Here is a 21551-nt window from a genome sequence, read left to right on the forward strand (position 1 = left end):
ATCAAAACATTTCCTAAGAAAAGGTCACTTCAAACAAATTTCTCTTTCCAAAAACCTTCTGGGAAAAAAAAAAAAAGACACGTAACATTTCAGCTATCCTGTTTCAACAGCTTTAAATGAAAAATAAATATTTTCTCCCTCACCCCACCCAGGTGCCAAATGATTTCATTTGGAAATGTAAGATCATTATCTTCTTCAGAAAAAAAAAATCAAATAGAAAAGAGTGAAATCAAAAGAAAACCTCTGGAAAAAGTTAAAATTAAACACTCTGCTGAGTTCAATGCAGCAAGTGGGAGTTGGGCTGCATTCTGCCAGGTTCCCTGGTGTGGCTTTCATCCCAGTTCGGGGCAGGACATGATTCCCAAGTCTTAACAAGAACCCCAGGAGCTGATTCCCATGACCCACACTAGCACAGGCTTTGCAGGACACGGTGACACAGCTGAACATCTTCCAACCCATAAGCTTGCCAGGAGCAGAGACCCCACACCTTGTGACATACCAGAGCAGCAGAGTTTCGGAGGCTGAGGGACCCCAAGGGGGTCTGTGGGTTGCAGCACAACCCCAGTACTGGAATGGGAAGCAGGAGGCTGGTGTTTCCCTTAAAGCCTCCCCACACGTGCTTGCAGTCACCCAACAGCATCCCCAACCCTCAGCTGTTACAGTTTAGGCTGCATGGGGAGTGGGAATGCCAGCAATCAAGCATCCAGAAGGGAATCCAGGCCCGGTTCAATACTGAAAGGAGGGCTTTGAAAGGAGTATGCTCATTTCCCTGTTTCGTCCTTTGCCAAAAAAACCAGGGGGATAGAGGAAGGGGTGAAGAGGTGGGGGGAACAGTGGAAAAATGTCTTGGCTTGGCCCTCTCTTCCTTTTATCTCATGGGCAGCCTGCCAAGACAGGGTCTTCCCCCTGCTGAGCCCTCTGGCAGATCAAATGAAAGGAGAGAAGAGTTATAAGCCCCCTGACTGCAACCCCCTCCCTTCAAGGAAAAGGAGAGGAGGAAAAAGCAAATGGGCCCATGATGCCAACAGCTCACACCCCAGCTGGATGGGAAATATCATGAAAAGTCAGCTCCTCAGTGTCCATGGGGGGCCAGGAGATATTCTCCACAGCTAGTAAAGGGAAGTCCAAAGAGATCCAGATATGGTTGGAGGGTGGTCCATGTCCCCATGGAGGGGACAGCACTGCTCCATGGCCTTGAACCAAAGGGGAAAGGTCACCAGTGGTCCTGGCAAGCGTATCCCACAAGGTTCCCACTGTGCCTGTTTCTCCATTGTGCCAGACCTCTCAGAGCCAGCTTCAAGCAAATAGCCTAATTAAATGACTTTATTCCAAGGACTCCCTCTGTGTGTTTGTTTATTTGTGGATTAGCAGATAATACAGTAAGAGGCTTTATTGTAACTAAATTTATTTCATCTTTTTTTTTCCTTCCTTCTGGATGCTTTTGTTCCCTCTTCCCACTCCGCAGAGTGTTCTCCCTCCTCACAGGGTTTCCCATGCTGATCCTCACCTTCACTGCCAGATGGCACTGATAAAGGTGTGGTGGTGAGGAGATCACAGCAAGAACCCATCCATCAATATCTGAGGGACTAATGACGTGGAAGGCATTCTTTTTTTAGGGTAGACATGTAAGTAAGACAGCATTGGCTGTGTTATTGTACAGGGCAGAAGAGACCCCTGCTGTTAACAGGGTGCTTGCCTTGACAGCATGATGGGCACAGGCAGGGTAGGGAAAAAATCTCAAGCCATCCTCAAACCAAGACCACCATATTTCCTAAGGTAAGGAAGTCACAGATCCCCAGAGGGAAACCTCAACTCCAGCCCCATCTGCAGACCCCTGAGGATTGCTTGGCAGGGTCTGTGCAATCCCATCATCTTCTCCTTCCCAATACAATTCAACTTCCCTACATTACCATTAAATCAGTAACTGCCTGTTGCATGTTGGCCCTGTGTATGACTACAACATACCCGTGTGGAATTAGGACTAAGGAACTTTTAGGACCAGACTTTTATAGCCCATCACCCAGTATGTCCAGACTACTCCAAAAGCTCACAGTGTTCACCGCTTCTTGCTGTGGTTAATTAAAAAATCAGGAAATGCAGTCATTACACAGTCTGGGATCTGGATACCCTTCTGTGCTTCCCAGGATGGGCACACACCTGGGCTCCACTTTCCTTCCTTTTTTTTCTTTGCCTCTTCCTCTTCCTTTTTTACAGCCTGTCTGCTCCTTCCTGCTTTCCCTCCTTCTCAATTTCCTCTTTCCCTCCTGTTCTTCCCTTTTCCTCCCTCCTTCTTGCCCCATGTTCCCTGTCCTTGCACACACCAGCAGAGCTGCCCTCTTTCCTTCCCCTCCCTGAGCAGCAGGAGCTGAAGCCATAATTAAATTTGGCTGGGAGGAATGTGAATCAAAAGTCTGTTAAAAAAGAAAAGAAACAAGGGTACCTGTGGGATTACGTGAGCCAGAAAAATGCAAAGCCGGCTTCCAGCTGCCCATAAAATAGATGCCGTCTCCTTTCCCATTGGCAGGGTTTGGCTGAACACAAAAGGCTAAGAAGAGGATTTTTATGGGAGTTATTTATAGCCTGAATGAATAGTGGTGTGTCTATCAGAGTGTTTCTGCCTCTCAGCATGAGCCCAGCGTGACAGCGGGCCTTGCCGGGTGAAGCCAGTGGGCTTTGGGATGGCACCTGCAACGGGAGACCCAGGCAAACCTTCCTGCAGGGACAGGGACAGCAAAAGAGGATAAATCAGGACAAGAAAGGGTGGGAAGGAGAATCTGAGGGCAGATGTTGCTTACCCCCAGCAGCTTCACCTTGGCCACTGTCACATGCACCTGCCTGGTGACAAGCAATGGGCTGTTCTGGCCCACAAGCCACAACTCCAGGTGGATATCCCTGGGACATCCATTGTTCCCCCCTCTCTAACCTTTTCACTTCTAGCCTGGCTGCTTTTCCTCTTCCCTGGTTTGATGGAGATATCTGACAAGCCTACCCCCCCATCTGCACCAGGCGCTGGCTCAAAGATTCATCTCTTTGTGAACAACATCAGTTTAAAATCATCCCCAAACTCCATGAAAAGCTAAAAGTTGGCAGTTCAAGAAGTACATTCATTAAATAAAGAGGGGGAGAATAAGAACAGGCAGGGAGGAGGGGGAAGAAAAAAAAGATTACCTTGCTGAATTAATCAGGCTTCTCTGTAATGTTCAGCCTCAGATTTTATTTCCTGTAATAAGCCCATTAATACGGGTGTCTATAGCAGGGGGCTTTTAGCAGCAGGCACCATTAGTGTAACGAGGAAGGGCTAATAGAGTTTTATTGGAATTTTTACTCCAACATCACAGCCTTTTAAAACAGCTGTCTCAATAGGTATTATTATTCTGATTAACATTTAGACAGCACAAATCATAGTGATGCCCTTGGTGTCCCACAGGTTTTATCATAATCATTCCAAGTTCCTGATGTGTTGGCTAGTCCTTTCCAGGGCAGAGAGAATTTTAGACCCCAGCAGAGGCTGGGGGTCATTCCTTTTCTCCTGTGCCAGTGGATCTGCTACTTCTGAGGTGACCTGACTGGCTGTGATGGAGCAGGGTCCTGCTGCTACTAAAGCGCATTGGAAGCAGTTGGAACCAGACAGATACTTTTTGAGCATCTCTGATCCCAAGAGGAATTTGAAAGCAGGAAGGGAAGGGTTAAAAAGCAAGCTGGCATCCTGGGGACCCATCCTGGCTTTGCTCTCACTCTGTTTCTTGCCTGTGTGAGAATTAAAAATTTTATTTTAAAATTTGAATTAAAACTAGATAGTTTTATTGTCTGAAATTAAATATTAAGCCAGCAGTTTGGGTGTGCTAACCCAGGGGTTTGTTGCACAGCGCTGCTTTGGGGCAGCAGCCAGTCCCAGGGCTGAGAAACCTTTCTCCTCATATCTTCAAGACCTGTGCCAGATGGGACGGAGTCATGCAAGCCAGAGGAACTGCAAAGGTGTCACATTGAGGATGTCCCAAGGATCCTATTAAAGCCCAGAGGCATCTGCAGGGCTGTCACAGGGGCTCCCACTGCCTGGTCAGCTGATGGGGTCTGGCTTCTGTGCGATTGATCCTGTTTGAGCCATGGGGAAACTGAGGCATAAGGCGGGGAGGCACAGGGAGAGCACAGGAAGAGCACAGGCAGCCTAGGAGTCCTATCTCCCTGCCCAAGCACAAAGCCATGAGGGAGTGGAGGACTAGCCCTAATATTGAGATAAATGCAGGCAAAATAAGTGAGGGATTAAACACTAAAAGCTAAAAGGCTGCAAATGGACTTTCGGCTTTTATTTGTCAAGTTTTGTTTCATGAGGGCAATTTATGAGGATATTTTGTGAGATTGAGCCTGTCACTATGTATGGGGAACAGCAGCTGGTTAATCCCTGCTCCAGCCATATCCTCTGGGGCTCAAACCACCTTAGGTACGTTGAAGCAGGTGGTTTGGCTTGGAGCTGGGCAAGGGAGCTCCAGGGGCATCAAGAAGGCTGAAGATCTACTAATTACTCACTTACTAGAATCTAATTAGTATCTCTCCACTTCCTCCTCTTTCCCAAGGGCTCTGCTTCTGGCATGAGTCACCTCATGCCCAGGCACACCCCAGGGGATTATTTTCCACCTCAGATCCATCCTGGCATTGCAATGTCTTGCTGCTCCTGGGGCTTTGTAGCAGACTTCTCAGCATCACTCATGATAATTAGCAAATATGTAGAGATTTCTTCTCTGGAACATCAGAATGAAGGGGGATCCCTCCCCATGGGGCAGGCACAGATGTCTGTGAGCTTTCACAGCTGGCTCCAGCAGCAGCAGTTTGCCAGGAACAGCCAGGGTGCCCAATCCCAGCCATGCCAGATCCTGGGTGCTGCAAGGGCTCCAGCCTTCTCCCAGCATCTGCACTGCTGGTGGATAACTCCCTTTTGCAGGCAAAGATTACCTTCCCTTTGTCTGCCCCTATCCCAGAGCAGTCCCCTGCTCTTCCACCCACACCTGCTCCCCTCCATCCCTAGACAGTTTTGTTTGGGTTGAATCCAGCTGGAATCGGGATGCTCCTGTTGTTTCTCTTGCTCCAAACAGAGGCCACTGGCTCTGGGATGTGGTCCCAGGATGGGAAAGGATCAAACCATATGCAATGACAGGACCCCACTGCCAAGAACTGAAGCCCCAAGGTACCTCCTCAATACCAGGCATGCAGAAAATTTTGGGGGGACCGGTGCTTATTGACCACATGGATGTTGTAATGTGACAGTATTAAATTACCTGTATTATCAGATGATTAACCAACTAAATTCCAGCCTTGGGGCTGCCATCCTGAAGTCCATCTAGAGCTTGCTAGGCAGCAGCCATCCCACAACTCATGGTCCCCGAGGGCTCTGAAAATGCCTTACATGAAGGACTCAGGGACCATTGGCAGAGGAAAACACACCAGCTACCTGAAACATGGGCAAGACACCTCCAAAATTGTTTCCTGCTAGTCTGAACTCCTGTCAAGGAAGCTGCCAAACCCAGGGAAGATGCACCACATGGCCAAGGACAAAGTGGGTGCTCTTTGCTGCCCCAGCTGCTCTTGCATGGCCAAGCTAAGACAAGATCTAAAAGGGGTCTGGGTTTTGATTTGCATTCTCCTGGCACACAAAATCTCCCCACTGCATGGAGCCCGCCTGCTTCAGGGCACCATGGTGTTTAGCATCTGCTTAAAATTATTAATTGTTTTAATGGTAAGTGCCTGATGATGTCTTTTAAATAGAAATAGGAGGGATTTAGCTTTCTCTCCCTCCCTGTTTCCCATCCTCCTCTCCTTCCTTTCTCTCTCCTTTCCTCCATTTCTTCCTTTCATCCTTCCTCACTTCCTCCCTAAAAATTTACTAATTTCTTCCTTATTCCATTGCCAAAACCCCTACTCAGTGACAGGCAGCAGCGGACAAGAAGAAACTCAACAATAAGGGCAAATCCATAGTAAAACTGGAATGAAATGACAGCCATTAACCTGGTATCAGGAACGACAGTAAAACTGCAGCATGGCAAGAGCCAGCAGGCCTCAGCTCGTAACTCTTCTTTCTGATTAAAACACACTGGTCGCAGATTAACTTCCTTTGCTCACTATTTTATTGTCTCACCTGCACTGGAAGGCAGGGGGAAGAGGAAGAGGGGTGGGCAGGACTGGGGACTCAGGATCTGCAGCTTGTCTGCAGCTCTGCAGCCTTTGGCAGGTGCCAAGGACATGGACACTCAACCAAAGGGCAGGAACCTGCCTCCAGCAGTTGCCCTCTACCATGAAGTGCTCATGCCAAATGGTGTCTGTCCAGCATGTGCCTCCCAGACTGGCACCCAAGGGCTCAACCATGGCTACAGAAGGAGTCAGTGTCAGAGCTGGGGGTGCTCTGGGTCTCCCAAACATGCAGGGCAGGCACAATGATGGACACAGCTGCTGCTACAACCTGGGCAATGACATTGGCTCATTTCAGTAGAGACAAAGCTCCAGGAGCTTTGGGGAAGCCACAACCCTTGGCAGATTGACCAATTTCTTTCAGTGGCATCAGAAAATGGGACAAAAAATGAAAATAAATTCCTAGCCACACCCCCTCAAGAATCTCTGTATATCTGGATGCCTCACTGGGTATACCCCTTGCTCCTTGCAGGCACAGCTTGTGCCAGACTGGCACAGCAGCATTCTGTCCCTTTCCTAATCCCTCACAGAACCATTAGTGCACCACAGAGGGTGCAAACACCTCTGTGGGACCCCAGTAGATTTTAACTCATTCATTCCATGCTTGAGTCCCTCTCACTCTCTCCACCACCAGCCCTGTTCATTCTTCCAGAGCAGCACAGGGCAGTGATTGCAGAGGACATTTCTGCCCTCGTGCCAGGAGTTGGAGACTCAGGACAAGGATGACCCAGTCACAGAGATACTTCTCCCAACATTTCCAACAGCTCCCCTGGAGAAATGAAACAGCATCAAGGAATATCCTTATGGGGAAACCCAATGGGCCACAGCTCCCCTTTGATGCTCCCAAGTCAAGAACAACAGCTGGGTACCCTGCAGGCCCTCCACTCCCTCATCCCTCAACAGCTGGACTTTTTTAATCTCCTGCAATAAATAACTTTTTAATTACAATTGGACTGCAACTACCAAAATATAAAAGATCTGGGGCTTTACAGCACACCAGCCATGGTTCCTATGGATTGCAATGCCTTTCCATCCCCAGCAGCTCCATTTGCACCACCCTGATGACTCCCTGTGCCATGGGAAAGGCTCATTGCTCCCTTCCAGCCTTTTGCACCCCCACGCACTAAAAGTATGAGGGCAAAAAAAGAAGTAAAAAGAAAAAAAGTAGTAAAAAAAGCTAAAAATATGAGGGCAACAGGAGGTTGCATCTGTTGTGAGGAAGTGGGGAGCTCAGCATAACCAGGATCAAGCTCTCATACCTGGGTATACCCCCTCCTCTTCCTCCTCTAACTGCTGCTTTCATCCTGTTTCAGATTTCAAGGGGCAGATTTTGTTTTAACTAAAAAACTAATTCTCAGGCCATCTTTGAGATTTTTTAACACCAGATAAACTTGAGCGGCTGGTACCTGCAGCAGAGAAGACCCTGGCACGGGCACCAGCCCTCCTCAGCATGCACTGCCTCCCCAGCCTCGATCCTAAATCACAACACAACAAACAGGCTGTTCATTACGTGCTGTTTAATTAAGCAATATGGATCCTGCCCCGATATTTACAATCCCACTTGCCCTGATTTATTGGAGAGACTCCCATTTTTAGAGACGGCGACTGTAAAGTTTAATACTGCTTGACTTAACTGCGAGTTTCATTTACGGCCGTGGGCCGAGGCGTGGCAGTCCGGGGCTGGGAGCCGCCGGGCCATTAAATCAGAGCTAACTGCGCGTGCAGGGAGATGACTAGCTTCGTTACAACCACTTCAGTGGCTAATTACCCCGAGCTGGATTGCCACACTTAATTTGTTGCTGCTTTCCCAGGACCCTGGAGAATAAGCAGGGAAGTTGGGAAGTTGGAGCAGAGGCACTTGCTGCAATGGAAAGGGCTCGTGATCGGGATGGTGGCAGAGACCAAATGGAGTCTCCTTGTCCCATCAGCGGAGAAATCAGTTTTGCAAGAGGTCAAGTTCCCAGCTGGGCAGCCCCCATGCCCTAGTGAGAGATGCTGTGTACAATGACGGCTCCAAGCTCCATGGTCAGCCACCAGCTCCTCCGCATAGTCCCGGAGCACCTGGGGAGTGCTGAGGTCAGGTGAGGGCAGTCTGTGGGCTCTGGGAGGAGACAATCAGGCAGAAAGATATGACCAGCATGTAGGAGGGCATCCAGCATCACACAGGCCAAGAGGCCCTTCCATCTGTCCTAGCCCCATGGGAGAGCAACGCACAGATGGGGCACAGGGAACACAGCCCTCCCCATGAACTGCTGTCTTGGAGGTAGGAGGAGAGCATTTATCTCGTGTCAAGGTATTTCTAGTCCCCAGGAGCACATTCAGACTGGACAAGGAGAGGGGTCTCATCAGAGAGTTGTAAGAATGGCTCATTAGTGACAAATACAAATATTTGTGAAGATGTGAGGGTTCATAGTGCTTGGCATCCCCTCACATCAACTCTCGTGGCTACCCCTGCAGAGTCCCAGGGCTTTCCTGGAGGGAAAGGGAGGAGAGCAAAGACAGAAGTGAATAGACTATCCCCCAGCTCAGCCCAGCATCCAGGCTACCACTATCCCACCCCACAGGTGGGCACAGTGAAGGGGGGAGCAGCACCAGAAAGAGAACTGGACTCCCTGGCAGCTCCCATGTGAGTGATGAACTGCTGTATCCCAGCAGCCCCTGTACCTGCAGGAGGCACCATGAGGGCTGCCACCCAGCAGTCCCAGCCAGAGAGGATGAAGAGGAACAGCTCCAGGGCTGAGCATCTCAGCCAGCAGCCTCTGTGCAGCAAGTCTGCCAGGACTCAGCCCTCCCCCAGGAGCTGGCTAGGCCTTGGGCTGCATCCATTCCTTCTCTGTTTCCCACTCCTCCACAAGCTTGCAGCACTCAGAGACAGACTCAGAGCTCCCCCCAGGGAGGAAGAGGAGGCAGCGCAGAAGCAGGGACACAAGCAACAGGTATTGGGCTGCCAGCACATCCCCTGAGCCCTGTGTTACCCCCCACCAGCAGCTGGGGGTCTTCACCAGAGACCCCAAACCTCCCACCTAGGGCTGAAAGCCACGAGAGCACAGGTAGAGGCACTTTGCTTCCAGGTTTTATTGTCCAGGGGTGTTGTGCCCCTCCACAAGGCAGAAATCGTCCCAGTCCCACCAGTGAGACTGGACTGATAAGGAGGGTAAGCCCTTTAGTGGTGGTAGGAGCATGCCATGGGTGCAGAAGACAGAGCCTGGGATGCTGAAAGAGATAAGGAACACCACCTACACAAGGATGCCACAGAATTAGGCCCTGAGTCCCCAGACAGGTAAAACCAGTCCCAAAAACCACCCAAGCCATGACAAGGTTCAGGAGAATCTGGGAGCTCAAAGGGCTCACAACTGACATGAATTCCCAGACCTCAGTTGTCACCACTCCCAGCTGACTTGTGGCCTCACCGAGCACACCAAACGATGCAATCTTAAACCTCTACTGTAAGTGCAGCACTGTCAAGCCCATCATTACACCATGTCCCTAAGTGCCACATTTACACTTTTTTTTAATACTTCCAGGCAACAGTGATTTCACCACTTCTGTGGGCAGCCTGTTCCAATGTCTGACCACCTTTTCGGTGAAGAAATTTTCCCCAACATCCAATTTAAACCTCCCCTAACACAACTTCAGGCTGCCCCCTCTCATCCTACCTTTAGTTACCTGTGAGAAAAGACCAACCCCCACTTGGCTATGACCTCCCTTCAGGTAGTGGTGGGAAGCAGTAAGACCCCCTCCTCACACTCACATCCGAGGACTGGATGCTCTGCTGCTCCCCATCACACCTCCTCAGCCCTCTTCTTGTAGTGCACCTCAGGGAGGCTCCTCAGGCGCTCAGCTGCCTGCAGGGCACAGCACAGGGGACAGCCAGGGGCTGGTCCCAGGGACAGCCCTGGCACACAACCCCCTGGGCCCCCCAATCCCTCTGAGCTGCACTCACCTGCTCCGGGGTGAGGTCCCTCTGCACCTGCGCCAGCATCTCGTATCCCACCATGAACTTGCGGACAGTGGCGGAGCGCAGCAGTGGCGGGTAGTAGTGGGCATGGAGCTGCCAGTGCCTGCAGTCCTCCTCCAGGTAGGGGCCTGTGGGGGCTCCTGCAGGGGGTAGAGGCACTGTATGAGCCGCAGGGAGGAGACAGGGATGTGGATGAGAGGGTTGCAAAGCCATGCCACTCACCATGCCAGCCCATGGAGTAGGGGAAGGAGACTTCGAAGAGATTGTCGTACTTGATGAGCAGCCTCTGCATGATGGAGGCCAGGCCTGCAGGAAAGTGACAGTGATTCAGACCCTGAGCTGGCCAGCAGCTTGCCAGGTGTGCAGTGGGGTCACCCAAAGCACCTCCCTCTGGGTGGACATCAGTGACAGGCAGGAGAGATGCACTTGGGAATTCCCACCCCTCCCCATTCACACAGGGAGCCCAAGCAATGCAGTAGGAGAAGTTCCCACCAAAGCAGGGAGTACCATGTGCTTCATCACCCCAAAAGGACATGAGTGCCACCAGCAGTGCTGACTGTGCCCAAACAACTAGTTCTTATCCTAACAAAACAGAGGTGCCATTCCCCTCCTCAGCTGACCTTGGCAGCCCCCACCCCAGGGACACAAGCCCTCCAGCACCAGCACGGTCGCTTCCTAACAAAGGTCAAGCCCAAAGGATGTGGGATGGGGTACAACAAGGCTTAGAGCCACTCACTGTCCTTCTCACTGTCACTGAGGTCCTGGAGGCGACAGACATGGTGGCGGGGCAGCAGCAGGGTCTGGTAGGGCCAGGTAGCCCAGTATGGCACCACAACCAGCCAGTCTGCATTTTCCACCACCAGCCGTTCCTGCAGGGCACAGAATCACAGAATTAGCTTGGCTGGAAAAGACTTTTTAGATAATCAAGTCCAACCTATAATCTAACACTACCTTATCAACTAAATCATGGCCCTGAGTGTCACACCCAGTTCTTCTGACTCCACCACTTCCCTGGGTGGAACAGCCCATTCCAATGCCCAATCACTATTTCAGTGAAGAATTTTTCCCTAATGTCTAGCCTAAACTTCCCTGGCACAGCCCAAGACTCTCATCTTGTCCTGTCACTGGTTGCCTGGCAGAAGAGACCGACCCCCTGCTGACTAAAACCTCTTTTCAGGGAGTTGTAGAGGGTGATAAGGCCTCCCCTAAACCTCCTTTTTTTCCAGATTAAATATCCCCAGCTCCCTCAGCTGTTCCTTATAAGGCTTGTGTTCCAGATCTTTCACCAGCCTTGCTGCCTTTGACCAGATGAATTTGAGCATCTCAACGTCCTTCCTAAATTGGGGGCCCAGAACTGGACACAGTATATATGGTGGAGCCTCACCAGTGCCAAGTACAGAAGAATTACTTCCCTGCTCCTGCTGGCCACACTATTCCTGATACAGGCCAGGTGCCTTTGACCTTCTTGGCCACCTGGGCACACTGCTGGCTCGTGTTCAGTCAGCTGCCAACCAGCACCCCCACATCCCTTTCTGCCTGGCCACTGTCCAGCCACTCTGTCCCCAGCCTATAGCACTGCAGGTGGGTGCTACATGTGGCACTTGATGGGGACATACAAACCCCCAAAGTCCCAGGGCACTCTTAGGGCCCAGTTCCTGGGGGCTGGGGAGCACACCCCAGCACACAACCAGCTCCCGGGGAGGGGATTCGGACAACATCCATGCCTTTACCTTTCGGCGAGCCTCCTGCTCAGCGTACTCCAGCAGCATGGGCATGCCATGCTGGCTCAGGTGCTGGCGCTGGGTCCGGTCCTCTAGATGTGCCTCGTTTGGGAGGAAGCTGCTGGCCCACACCTGCGAGGGACATTGGGGCACAGGACTGAGGTGCTCATACCCCTCACTGGCAGGGGTACCCCTAGTCACGCTTCTCATCTGGAGGTCCCTGCTGCCACCAGGAAGAGAGTCTGGCATGTGACAGCCATAAGGGACAATCCCCAGAGGGAAAGTAACAGGACAGACACAGGGGTATCCTCACTGTAAAAAGCTTCGGCACCAGGGCAGGGCGACTGCCATTCACATCTGCCCTCAGGGTTTGCTGTAGGGTCACCACAGGGATGTAATTTAGCCAGGTTACAGGTGGGACAGCCTCACCTGGCAGTGGGGGTGTGGGTTGGAGCAACCCATCATCGCTCCCTTGTTCTCGAAGATCTACGAGAAGAGGAAGAGGTGCAGCCAGCAGGTCCCAGCCACAGGGCCCCCACTGCAGGCTGTAATGGTGTCCCCAGCACAGCAGGGACGCAGCCCGCAGGAGGACAGAGCCTCACACCCACTGGAAGGCTCAGCAGGGCACAAAGGCTCAAATGGCACAAAGGGGACAAAGGGCACAAAGCAATAGATCCACACACAAACTAGGATACTCCCAACCCCAAGTACTACCAGAGTACCCAGTGACGGCCTCCCACCTTCACCTTCACCCACAAAAGAGCAGCCCCCACCAGCCCCACACCTGCACCCAGGGGTAGGAAGCACCCAGCTCCGTCACCAGCTCTGCCCATGCATCGATGACAGCCCGGATCTCTGTCAGGGACATGAGGGGCAGCGTCAGGTCCGACCAGGGGTGGAAACACATCACTTTGCTGTAGAGCAAACACGCTTAGCTGCGACTGTGGGTGTCTCCAGAGACCCTCACAGCTTTGCTGGGTGCAGTGGGACGTGGGACAGGGCCAAAACCCCCAGAACGACCCCAAAACTGAGCAGGTGTGTAGAGAATAGGCACTGCATGAGAGGAGCAGGCCCAGCCCAGCACCATTCCACAGGTTCTCAACAAACTGTGTCCCAGACCTGCTGGAGCCATGTAGGTACTTACCATACACCCCGGGCTGGGGCAGCTCGAAACAAGGGGTGATCACTGTCATCTGGGGAAGGACAGAGAGTGGGCAGGGAGAAAGTGCTGAGGGAGAACCCAAGCCTCTCCAGACCACCCTAGGACCCCAGCAGTCTGCTCTGCTCCCCAAATTTACCAGGCTCTGGAGCATCAGGCTGCAGTGCAGGAAAGTCATTTGGGAAGATGAAAGTACCCTCGTACTTGGGGTTCACCTGCCGGGGCGAGAGATGGTATGAAGGAGAGGGGGTGGCAGGGGCAGCCCGGGTCCCTGTGTCCCTGGAGGTACCTCGCCGTTGGCCCGGGTGGCCCCAGGGCAGAGGGGGTTCTTGGGGTCCCAGCGGGGCACATCCTCAGGGGGCGGCTTCTCAAGCTGACCCTGCCAAGGGCGCTTTACCCGGTGGGCCGATACCAGCACCCAGTCGTCCCGCAGCGGGTTGTACCGAACGTGCTGGTGCTCTGGGGGGAGGGAGAGCAACGGGCCGTCAGATTCAGACCCCCCCGCAACGTGGGTACACGCAGCCCACCCGCCACGCCCCCTCAAGGGGCAAGCAGGACGGTCTGCACGATGCTTTATGCCCTCCCTCAGCTTCACCCCTTCCTCCCTGTCCCAGCCCGGGAGCCCCGCTGCTATGGGCAGGGAAGGTCGCCACAGCTCCCGCTTCCCGGGGTCGTGCTGGGCTCCGCCGGGGATCTGAAGGGAAGCATGGATGAAGGCAACCCCATCCGTACCGCTGGCGCGGAAGCGGTCGCCTCCCTCCGCTGCCCCGGCCAGCGACGGCTCCATGCCTCCCCACTCCCAGAAACCCGGAGGGATCGGCCCCTTCCAGCCTCCGGCCCCGCCCCGCCCCGCCGCGCCGCGCCGGCGCAGCCGCTCTAGCCGTGTGTGGCGTGGCCGCGGCGGGGGCGGTCCCGGCCCGGGTCCCGCTCCCGGTGCCGGGGCGGTGGAGCGCGGCATGGGCGCTGCGTGGGGGCGGCGAGCGCTGTGGGCCGGGCTGGCGCTGGGCGCGCTGGCGCTGCTGTTGCAGGGGCTGCGCGGGTGGCTGGCGGCCAAGCGGTACGAGTTCACCCCCGCCGAGATCGCACAGCTCGCCCGGCACCACGCGGGTACGCGCCGCCCGTGGGGACGCGGAGGGGCGGCGGGGAGCGGGGCCTCCGCCAGGAGGGCTGGCGGTGGGGATGGGGATAGGCAAGGGCTTGGGGATGGAGAGAGGAGCCGGGGACGTGGAGGGGAGCGGCGGCCTGGGCTGGAGGGGGGAGGCGTAGCGGGAGTGAAGGTTCGAGGAGAATCTGGTACAGGGGGGCCGGGATCCTGGGAGGAATGGGGCTGGTAGGGAGCTGGACCTGGGCAGCAAGACTGGGAGAGGGAGGGGATCGGTACCGGGGAATAGCAACGCGGAACGTGGGGGAAGCAGGGTGGAAGATAGGACTGGAGCAAAGGGGACCAGGACAGCAGCATCATCCAACCTGGTTGGGACTGAAGCCACAGGTGGGTCAGGCCTGGGGCTTCAGAAGAGAGCAACAGGGCCCAGGGAGTTTGGTCGGGGCTGCATGTCACCAGGACAGGGGCACTGTGACGTTGTTTAGATCTCCCATATTGCCCAGCACCTGGAATGGGCTGTAGGACTGGAGCACTTGGTGCTGCTTATCCTCCGTCACCATCCAGGGAGGCGGTGGAGCTAGGTCAGTGGGAGCTGAGGGCTGGAGAGAGGAGATATCTTCCCTAGGCAGACCTCTCCAAGGGTGTGCTGAAACCCTGTGGCTGTGCAGGGGATTCAGGGGGTTGGTCGGCTGAGCTTTTTCTGTGCCAGGGACTTACAGTGACCCTGGGTGCTGCAGGGCTGGACCATGAGCTGGCTTTCTCCAAGATCATTGTGGAGCTGCGAAAGAAGCACCCAGGCCACATCCTGCCAGACGAGGACCTGCAGTGGGTGTTTGTGAATGCGGGCGGGTGGATGGGCTCCATGTGCCTGCTCCATGCCTCACTCACTGAGTACGTGCTGCTCTTCGGGACAGCTATCGACACGGGGGGACACTCAGGTAAGCAGGGGGACCCAGGGCTGCTGGGCAGGGGAGTTCTCCAAGCTATTTCTACTCCACTCTTTCAGGTGCAGCTGGCCATGGTGTGCCCAGCACAGGGAGCCCACTGCTTCACTACTTGTATTGGGTGAATGATGCTGGCCAAACACTGCCTGCAAGGGGATCAGCCCCTGTGGTGTCCTGCAGCATCTGCAGGTCCCTGTGTGTGACATGCTCTGTGGCCAGGACTTTCTGCATCCAGCTGGCAGGCGATGGCAGACATCTCATCTCCCAGTGCTTCAGGAGGGAGCAAATGCCAAAGAAGTTGGAAATGATGGGGCTGAAGGACACCAAGCAGCCCTGGCTGGTGGTGTATGGTTCTTCACAGAGACAGTGAGGGACCAGAGCTGTTGACACTTCTTGGTGTATTGAGGCAGTGGGACTACCATCCTGACCCTTGTGCTCCACAATTGAGACCTGGGTTCCTGTACTGTCCCTGGCAGGGCGACACTGAGCCAGTGTTGTCTGTCCTCCCACAGGTCGCTACTGGGCAGATATTTCTGACACCGTCATCTCGGGGACATTCCGGCAATGGAAGGAGGGGACCACCAGAAGTGAGATCTACTATCCAGGTAAGTGCAGCAGTATGGAGACCTGTGGGCTGCATCCATGTCTTTGGGGCACAGCCACATGCTGTTGTAGAGGCCGTTCCTTTGAGCTGACAGAAGCCAAGAGCTCAGGATAGAGCAGTTTGCGTCCCCAGTGGCACATCCCAGCATCTCAATGGGTGGCAGTAAGGGAAAAGGGAGCAAGGCTGGGGTGGGCTTGGAAGGCTCAACCCTGCAGGCCCTAACCCCATGTCTCCCCTTTGGGCGTGATGTGAGGCAGTCACTGGGAGCTGTGCTGTTTGTGTGTTTTGGCAGGCGACACCATCGTGCACCAGGCGGGAGAGGCCACATCAGTGCAGTGGAGTGCAGGCACCTGGATGGTGGAGTATGGCCGGGGCTTCATCCCCTCCACACTCGCCTTCGCCCTGGCTGACACCCTCTTCAGCACTCAGGACTTCGTCACCCTCTTCTACACCCTGCGTGTCTACGCAAAGGGCCTGCTCCTGGAAGCAAATGCCTTCTTCAGCACCTTTGGGTGCTGAGCCTGTCTCACCAGGGCACCCTGCTGAGCCCAGTTGGCTCCTTTCCTCCCAGCCATTTTCTCTTCCTCCCCAAGCCCAGGTTCTAGCAGAGGCAGCAGAAGATCCCCTGTGCTTTCCCCAAATTGTTCTGTCCTTTCCCCACAGGCCAACAGAGTGCCAGGACAGAGGGACCTTGGCAGTCACAGCAACACAGAACATCAGTTCTCTTTACTACCTGCCTGTCCCTCCTTTCTATCGGACTCACATCCTGCTTTTTCATCCCTCGGGGCTGGAGTGGCCTTGCAGTGTACAAACACCCCTGTGTGCCCTCAGCATGCAGTGGGAGAGAAGCTGGAGCTGGCTGCCCCCAGGCCCTGAAAGATTTCCTCAGCTCCTGAGACATCAGGGGAATGATGCTGCCCTCAGGGCAGGGTGCACAGACCAGACCAGAGCACTCATTGCAGCGGTCACTTACTAAGTCTCCCATGTCTCTGGCAGCGTGATGGGACTGTGGGCAGCGCAAAGTGCTGTGTCCAGCTGGCAGCATCTCCTGTGGCTCCATCCGTGCTGATGTGGGTTGGCAGCACACAGTGTCTCCCTGGCACAGGGCAGGATCTGCACTGAGACCTCCGGCAGTGGGGGGATGCCTGGCTTCTGTGCCAGAGGGCCCCCTGCTCCCCTGTGTGTCATCTGCCCTTGGGGATGGCTGGGGCTGGAAGAGGGTCATTTCCCCAGAGGCCTCTCCGGGCAGTGCCCCCCAAGGGGGAAACCCATCGTCTGTTGCCTTAATGGAGACCCCATTCTGCGTGGCCTCTTGGCTATGCACGTACCTAGTGTCCTCGAGTGCCGAAATGTCTGTACTAGCTCAGGATGGGATCTCGCCCCTCAAAACGCTTCCCCTGGCTGTGAGACCCCAGGGAACAGCCACTCTGCTCGGCTCCCGGCATGGGATCCCGGCTGCCAAGAGAGTGCTGTAGTCCTCCAACCAAACCCAGATGTGCACCCTGCTTGCACCCCTGTGGTCAGACCCGTGTGAGCTCACTGCTTGGTGGAGGGCTTTCACCTCCATTCTGCTGCCAAACACACAAGTGTGTTCCTGGCCACCCAGGCCTGTAGCATGTTGATTCTCCTGCTCCCTGGACTGTCCCTGTTCTGCTGACCAGCAGCCCTGCACATGGGCTACTTCTTAATTTGCTACCTGAAAGGAGATAGCAGTAATAAAGTTGTTCATCCCACATACTTGGGTTTCTGGATGAGTCTCTGGAGCGTGCTGAGCCTTGCCACGGTGAGGGCCAGCTCCAGCCTCAGCAGCAGTCCTGTTGACAGCTGGGTGTCCCCGGGGAAGCTGGTATTATCCCACTCAAGGTCCTGGGAGCTGGGGGTATATCACTGGGGAGGATCAGCCCTGCCTCAGCTGCCGGGGATTGGCAGAAGATGGTGCTGTTACTCCTCTCACCACCGCAGTCACTGGTGACCAAAGGCCTTGGCTGGTGCCAGGTCCCTGCTTCCATGGGCAATCCCAGAGCTCAGGGGGTTCCATCCTTTTGTGGGATAGTGGCAGTACTGAGTCTGTGGCCCCCCAAGGATGGTTGGACCTGCACACAGCAGGTGGTTTTGAGAGGCTTACACACACGTGCGCGCACACACACACATAGGTGCACACACATGCTGTCAGACACATCACGCGTGTGTGTGTTCACAAATCATGTGTGCATATAGGTAGAATAGTTTTCAGGTGGGTGTGGGTACAACAGGTGGGGCTAGCACACATTTATAAATGGCATCACATTTATAAACAGGCATCTGTCCATACAGAGCAACTACAGGTGTGTGAGCACTGGGGCACATCTGGGTAGGATATGTGTGCATGGGTGTAGTCAGAAGAGTTTTGTTCCTGTGTGTGTGTGTGTGTGTGTGTGCCTAAGCAGCTAACACATGTGTCACACCTGTGTGTGTGCACAGCCTGCAGTGCACATGGCAGCAGGTGTGCATCCCTGTGTGTTCATGGACAGGCAGGCTATGTTTGTGTGTGTGTGCATACAGGCAGCCTCTGTGTGAGCACATACGTGTGTTCCTGTGGGCTACCAGGCCTCGCTGGCCCACACCAGGCCTTTTCCCTGAGGTTTGGAAGGGCCCTGTTGGGGAACACGAGCAATCCACCCAAGCTGGCCCGCACGGCACAGTGCTAACTCAGCAGCTCGTATCAATACTGCTCCACTTACAGCGAAGGCCACGTAATGAAAATCCGATGGGCACGCTGGTGGGAGTAAATAAGTATGCCATTAAAATAAGAAAATCTAAGCTCTGGACAGGTCTTTTCTCTTGCCCATTGATTTCTTTTATTACGGAAATATTGCTGCTAAATAACATTAGTGTGAACAATCTCAGCAGTGTTTTCTGTAGTGCCCGTGTCAATAACTCCACAGTGGGTGGGGGATCCCCTCCAGCCTGGCTGCAGGGCCAGCAGCCCTGTCCATGCAAAAGGCTGCTCTGGGGGTTCCTTCCTCAGCATTCCCAGTGCAGCTGGCATGAATAGAGAAACCATGACAAGAGAGAAACTACATAGCATGGGGTGGCTCAGGCAAATGCCAGTAGGGTGGAGCTGGGCTTAGACCCAGGAACCCTGTCTGCTCTGCTGCAGCAAGAGGGGTTGTCCCCATCCCAGCACCGAGCACTGAGTGCCAGGCATTCATTAAAAGGTCACAAAAAGCATCCCTTTCATGGTTGCAACCTCTTAATCAGGTGTCTCCAATGACCAGCAGAGATGAGTTCTGGACACAGCAAGTTCTGCAGGCTGTTGGTGCCTCTGCCTCTTCTTCCTGTGCCTCCTCATCTGTTCCCAAGTCCATGCTGGCCTGACCTAGCTGCCTGCAGCTTTGCCATCATTTGGTTCTCATGGAGAAACCGAGGAACAGGTTGGAAGCTCATCTGCAATCACCCAGCTGCAGCACAGCCCCTGTGCCAGGGCCAGGGTTTGCCCCTTTCCCCCTTGGCTGCCAGGGACATAGCATCCTTCAAAATGCCCACAGGCAGCAGGTACTCCTTGTAGAGACAGAAGATATGACCAGGACACGCAGGAAATATGCACCCTTTGGTGTATCAGAGGCCAGATGGGACCCCAGGACACCTCAAAGGGCACCAAACGCTATTGGAGAGGCTGGAGACGGGCAAGGAGAGTCAGCCATAGGCACCTGCACCCCAGGTCTGGCTCTACCCCAGTCCCAGCTGAAGCAACCATGAGTGGCATCTCCCCAGAGCTGTCACCAGGACAAATGCAGATCGCTGCCCTCCTAACACCTTCCCCCTGCAACTTGCTTTATCTTGCTGTCCCTCCACAAGCAGTGGGTATTGATCAGCCTGCAGGATCTATCTCTTGATTCCTCCTATGGTATCTCTCTGCTCCAACTATCTCTCACTCTGCTCTGCTGTCTGCTGTGCCCGTCTATACCTCCACTATCTATCTGTGCCGCCTCAGCCGCAGGCGTCAATAGCCATTTGGGGAATTTCTCTCCAGCTGGGAGCATCACCAGACCCCACTGGTGCAAAATGCTGAGCAGCAGGGCAAAGGGGACATGGGCCTTCTTGCTTGCCCCAAGGAGAGCCTGACATACTTCATGACACACGTGCAGAACCCCAGAGCTGCTGTTATCAGTGTGGAGGTTCTAGAGAGGAACTGAGAGGAACAGGTCCCTTGGTGGCCATGACCAAGGCAATGGGACACACTGTGCCTTCTGGAGACCTTGGTGTTGCCACTAGCTGGCCTGGGTGTTAAACTGACCCAAGCACCCCAACCCCTCTGCCTTGCAGAAGGAAAGCTTTCCCAAACACTTGGGTTCCTGTTGGGCCATGGAGAAGTCACCATGTCTGTCTCACCCCACCTAGCCCAGCTTTCAGTGTGTAGGGGATAAGGCACAGCCCAGAGCAGAGAGTGCAGCACAGTGGGGTGCAAGGCAGCAGCACCGGGAGGGGAAGCTGGAACCATGTGGCATGGGATCCTGTGCAATGAATCCTGAGGGTCATCTGGCCCTGTCGATCCTTCTGAAATAGGGCCAGGTCTCATCTTCTCAGTGGCAATTCAACAAGAGTGCCACACTGACTAGCACTCAGAGGCTGGCAAGCACCAGGAGGTCCCTGCCTCTGCTGCAGTGGGATGGGATGGGCCAGTGCAAGCTACAGCTGTCCAGCCCTGAAATAGGATGGCCGACAGCTAATTTATCTCCTGTGCAAAGATAAACAGTGCCTGGGGGCCCTGCAGGGTCAGGAGCTGCCCTGCGCTCCCAGGGAATGGTCTCCTTTTTCCAAGAGAGCCTCCCTGGTGAGCAGGGTGCACTGTGTTGAATGCTGCTGAGGTGCCAGGAGCTTAAGGAGCCCTGAGAATCACCAGAGCCATGGCAGGAGTGTCACAGAGATGTTCATAGGGAAAATGGAGAGCACAGAAACAGCAGCTTTTCCCCACTGAGGGAAGTGGTGAAGGGGACAGAGTTGGGCCATGGAGCTTGAGAACAGTCAGCTCCTACCAACAGCATGGCCAGTGGCTGTTTTTCCTCAAAGTGCTTTGAGGAAAAGGGAGGACTTGGCTCATGGTGGCTGCCCCTGGCCTCTGCAGCCAGGGGCACCTCCACACAGGTGGCCATGGAGGGGACAGAGCTACCAGCTACCACCTAATGTCCTGTCATCCCATGCCGCCAAAACCCAGTGCAGCAGTAGGAAGTCTCAGTGACAAACTGTTATGGCTGTGGGATGGGATCAAAGCCACTGTCCCTTCTGTCCCAGTGTTGTGGGGTAATGCTGCTCCCCAGGCATCCACGTAAATCTTGCAGCTGCCCTGGCCAAAAAAAAGCCCAAGGAAGAGCGGATGCCTCCTTTGCTTCCTGGCAAAGTTCCCTCCATAGAGAATGGAGTCAGGAAAATCAAGCAGACAGGCAGGTGGAGGGACAGTAAGGAAACAGTCTGCAAGGCAGAGAGGTGCGGTGCTCTCACCTCATCTTACATCCTTGTCTGACATCTAGAGACACACTTGATGATACCCTGGTGCCACAGTTTACCCCACTGCAAGCAGGGACACAGGGCAAGCCAAGAGCATTGAGCCACTCCAGTGACAGAGACACATGGCCTTGTTCCATCTGTGCCTGGAAGCCTCTTTGGGCATCCAGGCCACATTACAATCTGACCCCTTCAGCCAGGGGCCAGGCACCCACAGCACCTGCCACAAAGATCCCTTCGAAGTCTCAGGCTGAGGGTCACACTGGTGTGATACCCCAGCCCTTGAGGATGGAGCTCAGGGTTCAGCACTTGGAGCTTGCCCCAAACACCCCTTTGTGCCTGCACATGGATTGGTAGCATGAGCACACGCACCCACCTCCCCCAAAAAAGCGCGTGTGCACACGC

The 21551-nt window shown here is 54.3% G+C and overlaps 2 protein-coding genes across 5 annotated transcripts; one reads left to right on the forward strand and one right to left on the reverse strand.

Annotated features, from left to right (window-relative positions):
• Positions 1-9234: 9234 nt before the first annotated feature.
• GALT (galactose-1-phosphate uridylyltransferase) lies at positions 9235-14051 on the reverse strand. 4 transcript variants are annotated; one of them, XM_054003650.1, is made up of 12 exons: positions 13748-14051; positions 13305-13474; positions 13155-13230; positions 13001-13049; positions 12641-12770; positions 12286-12342; positions 11866-11988; positions 10872-11004; positions 10358-10441; positions 10121-10275; positions 9929-10022; positions 9235-9390 (listed from the first exon to the last, which is right to left on the reverse strand). In XM_054003650.1, exons 1-11 carry the CDS (start codon positions 13971-13973, stop codon positions 9960-9962), a joined length of 1266 nt encoding a protein of 421 aa, XP_053859625.1. In that variant the 5' UTR covers positions 13974-14051; the 3' UTR covers positions 9235-9390; positions 9929-9959. The 4 variants fall into 4 exon arrangements, with proteins under 4 accessions (XP_053859625.1, XP_053859624.1, XP_053859626.1 ...); XM_054003649.1 differs by having other exon boundaries at positions 9235-9413; XM_054003651.1 differs by having other exon boundaries at positions 9923-10022.
• SIGMAR1 (sigma non-opioid intracellular receptor 1) lies at positions 13972-16184 on the forward strand. Its single transcript, XM_054003998.1, has 4 exons — positions 13972-14122; positions 14855-15055; positions 15574-15666; positions 15958-16184. The coding sequence occupies exons 1-4, from the start codon at positions 13972-13974 to the stop codon at positions 16182-16184; spliced, it is 672 nt and encodes a 223-aa protein (XP_053859973.1).
• The last annotated feature ends 5367 nt before the right edge of the window (positions 16185-21551 follow it).

Source organism: Vidua macroura, chromosome Z (assembly GCF_024509145.1).
Source record: "Vidua macroura isolate BioBank_ID:100142 chromosome Z, ASM2450914v1, whole genome shotgun sequence".
In the NCBI taxonomy this organism is placed as follows: domain Eukaryota; kingdom Metazoa; phylum Chordata; class Aves; order Passeriformes; family Viduidae; genus Vidua; species Vidua macroura.

Bases quoted from the DNA above. Each gene is read 5' to 3' on its own strand.
- GALT (XM_054003650.1), bottom strand. From the start codon at position 13,973: ATGCCGCGCTCCACCGCCCCGGCACCGGGAGCGGGACCCGGGCCGGGA. The intron at 13,475-13,747 runs GTACGGATGGGG...CCCTCCCCCCAG, and splicing joins CGACCGCTTCCGCGCCAGCG to AGCACCAGCACGTTCGGTAC. The intron at 12,771-13,000 runs GTAAGTACCTAC...TTTGCTCTACAG, and splicing joins GCCCCAGCCCGGGGTGTATG to CAAAGTGATGTGTTTCCACC.
- SIGMAR1 (XM_054003998.1), top strand. From the start codon at position 13,972: ATGGGCGCTGCGTGGGGGCGGCGAGCGCTGTGGGCCGGGCTGGCGCTG. The intron at 15,056-15,573 runs GTAAGCAGGGGG...GTCCTCCCACAG, and splicing joins CGACACGGGGGGACACTCAG to GTCGCTACTGGGCAGATATT. The intron at 15,667-15,957 runs GTAAGTGCAGCA...GTGTTTTGGCAG, and splicing joins AAGTGAGATCTACTATCCAG to GCGACACCATCGTGCACCAG.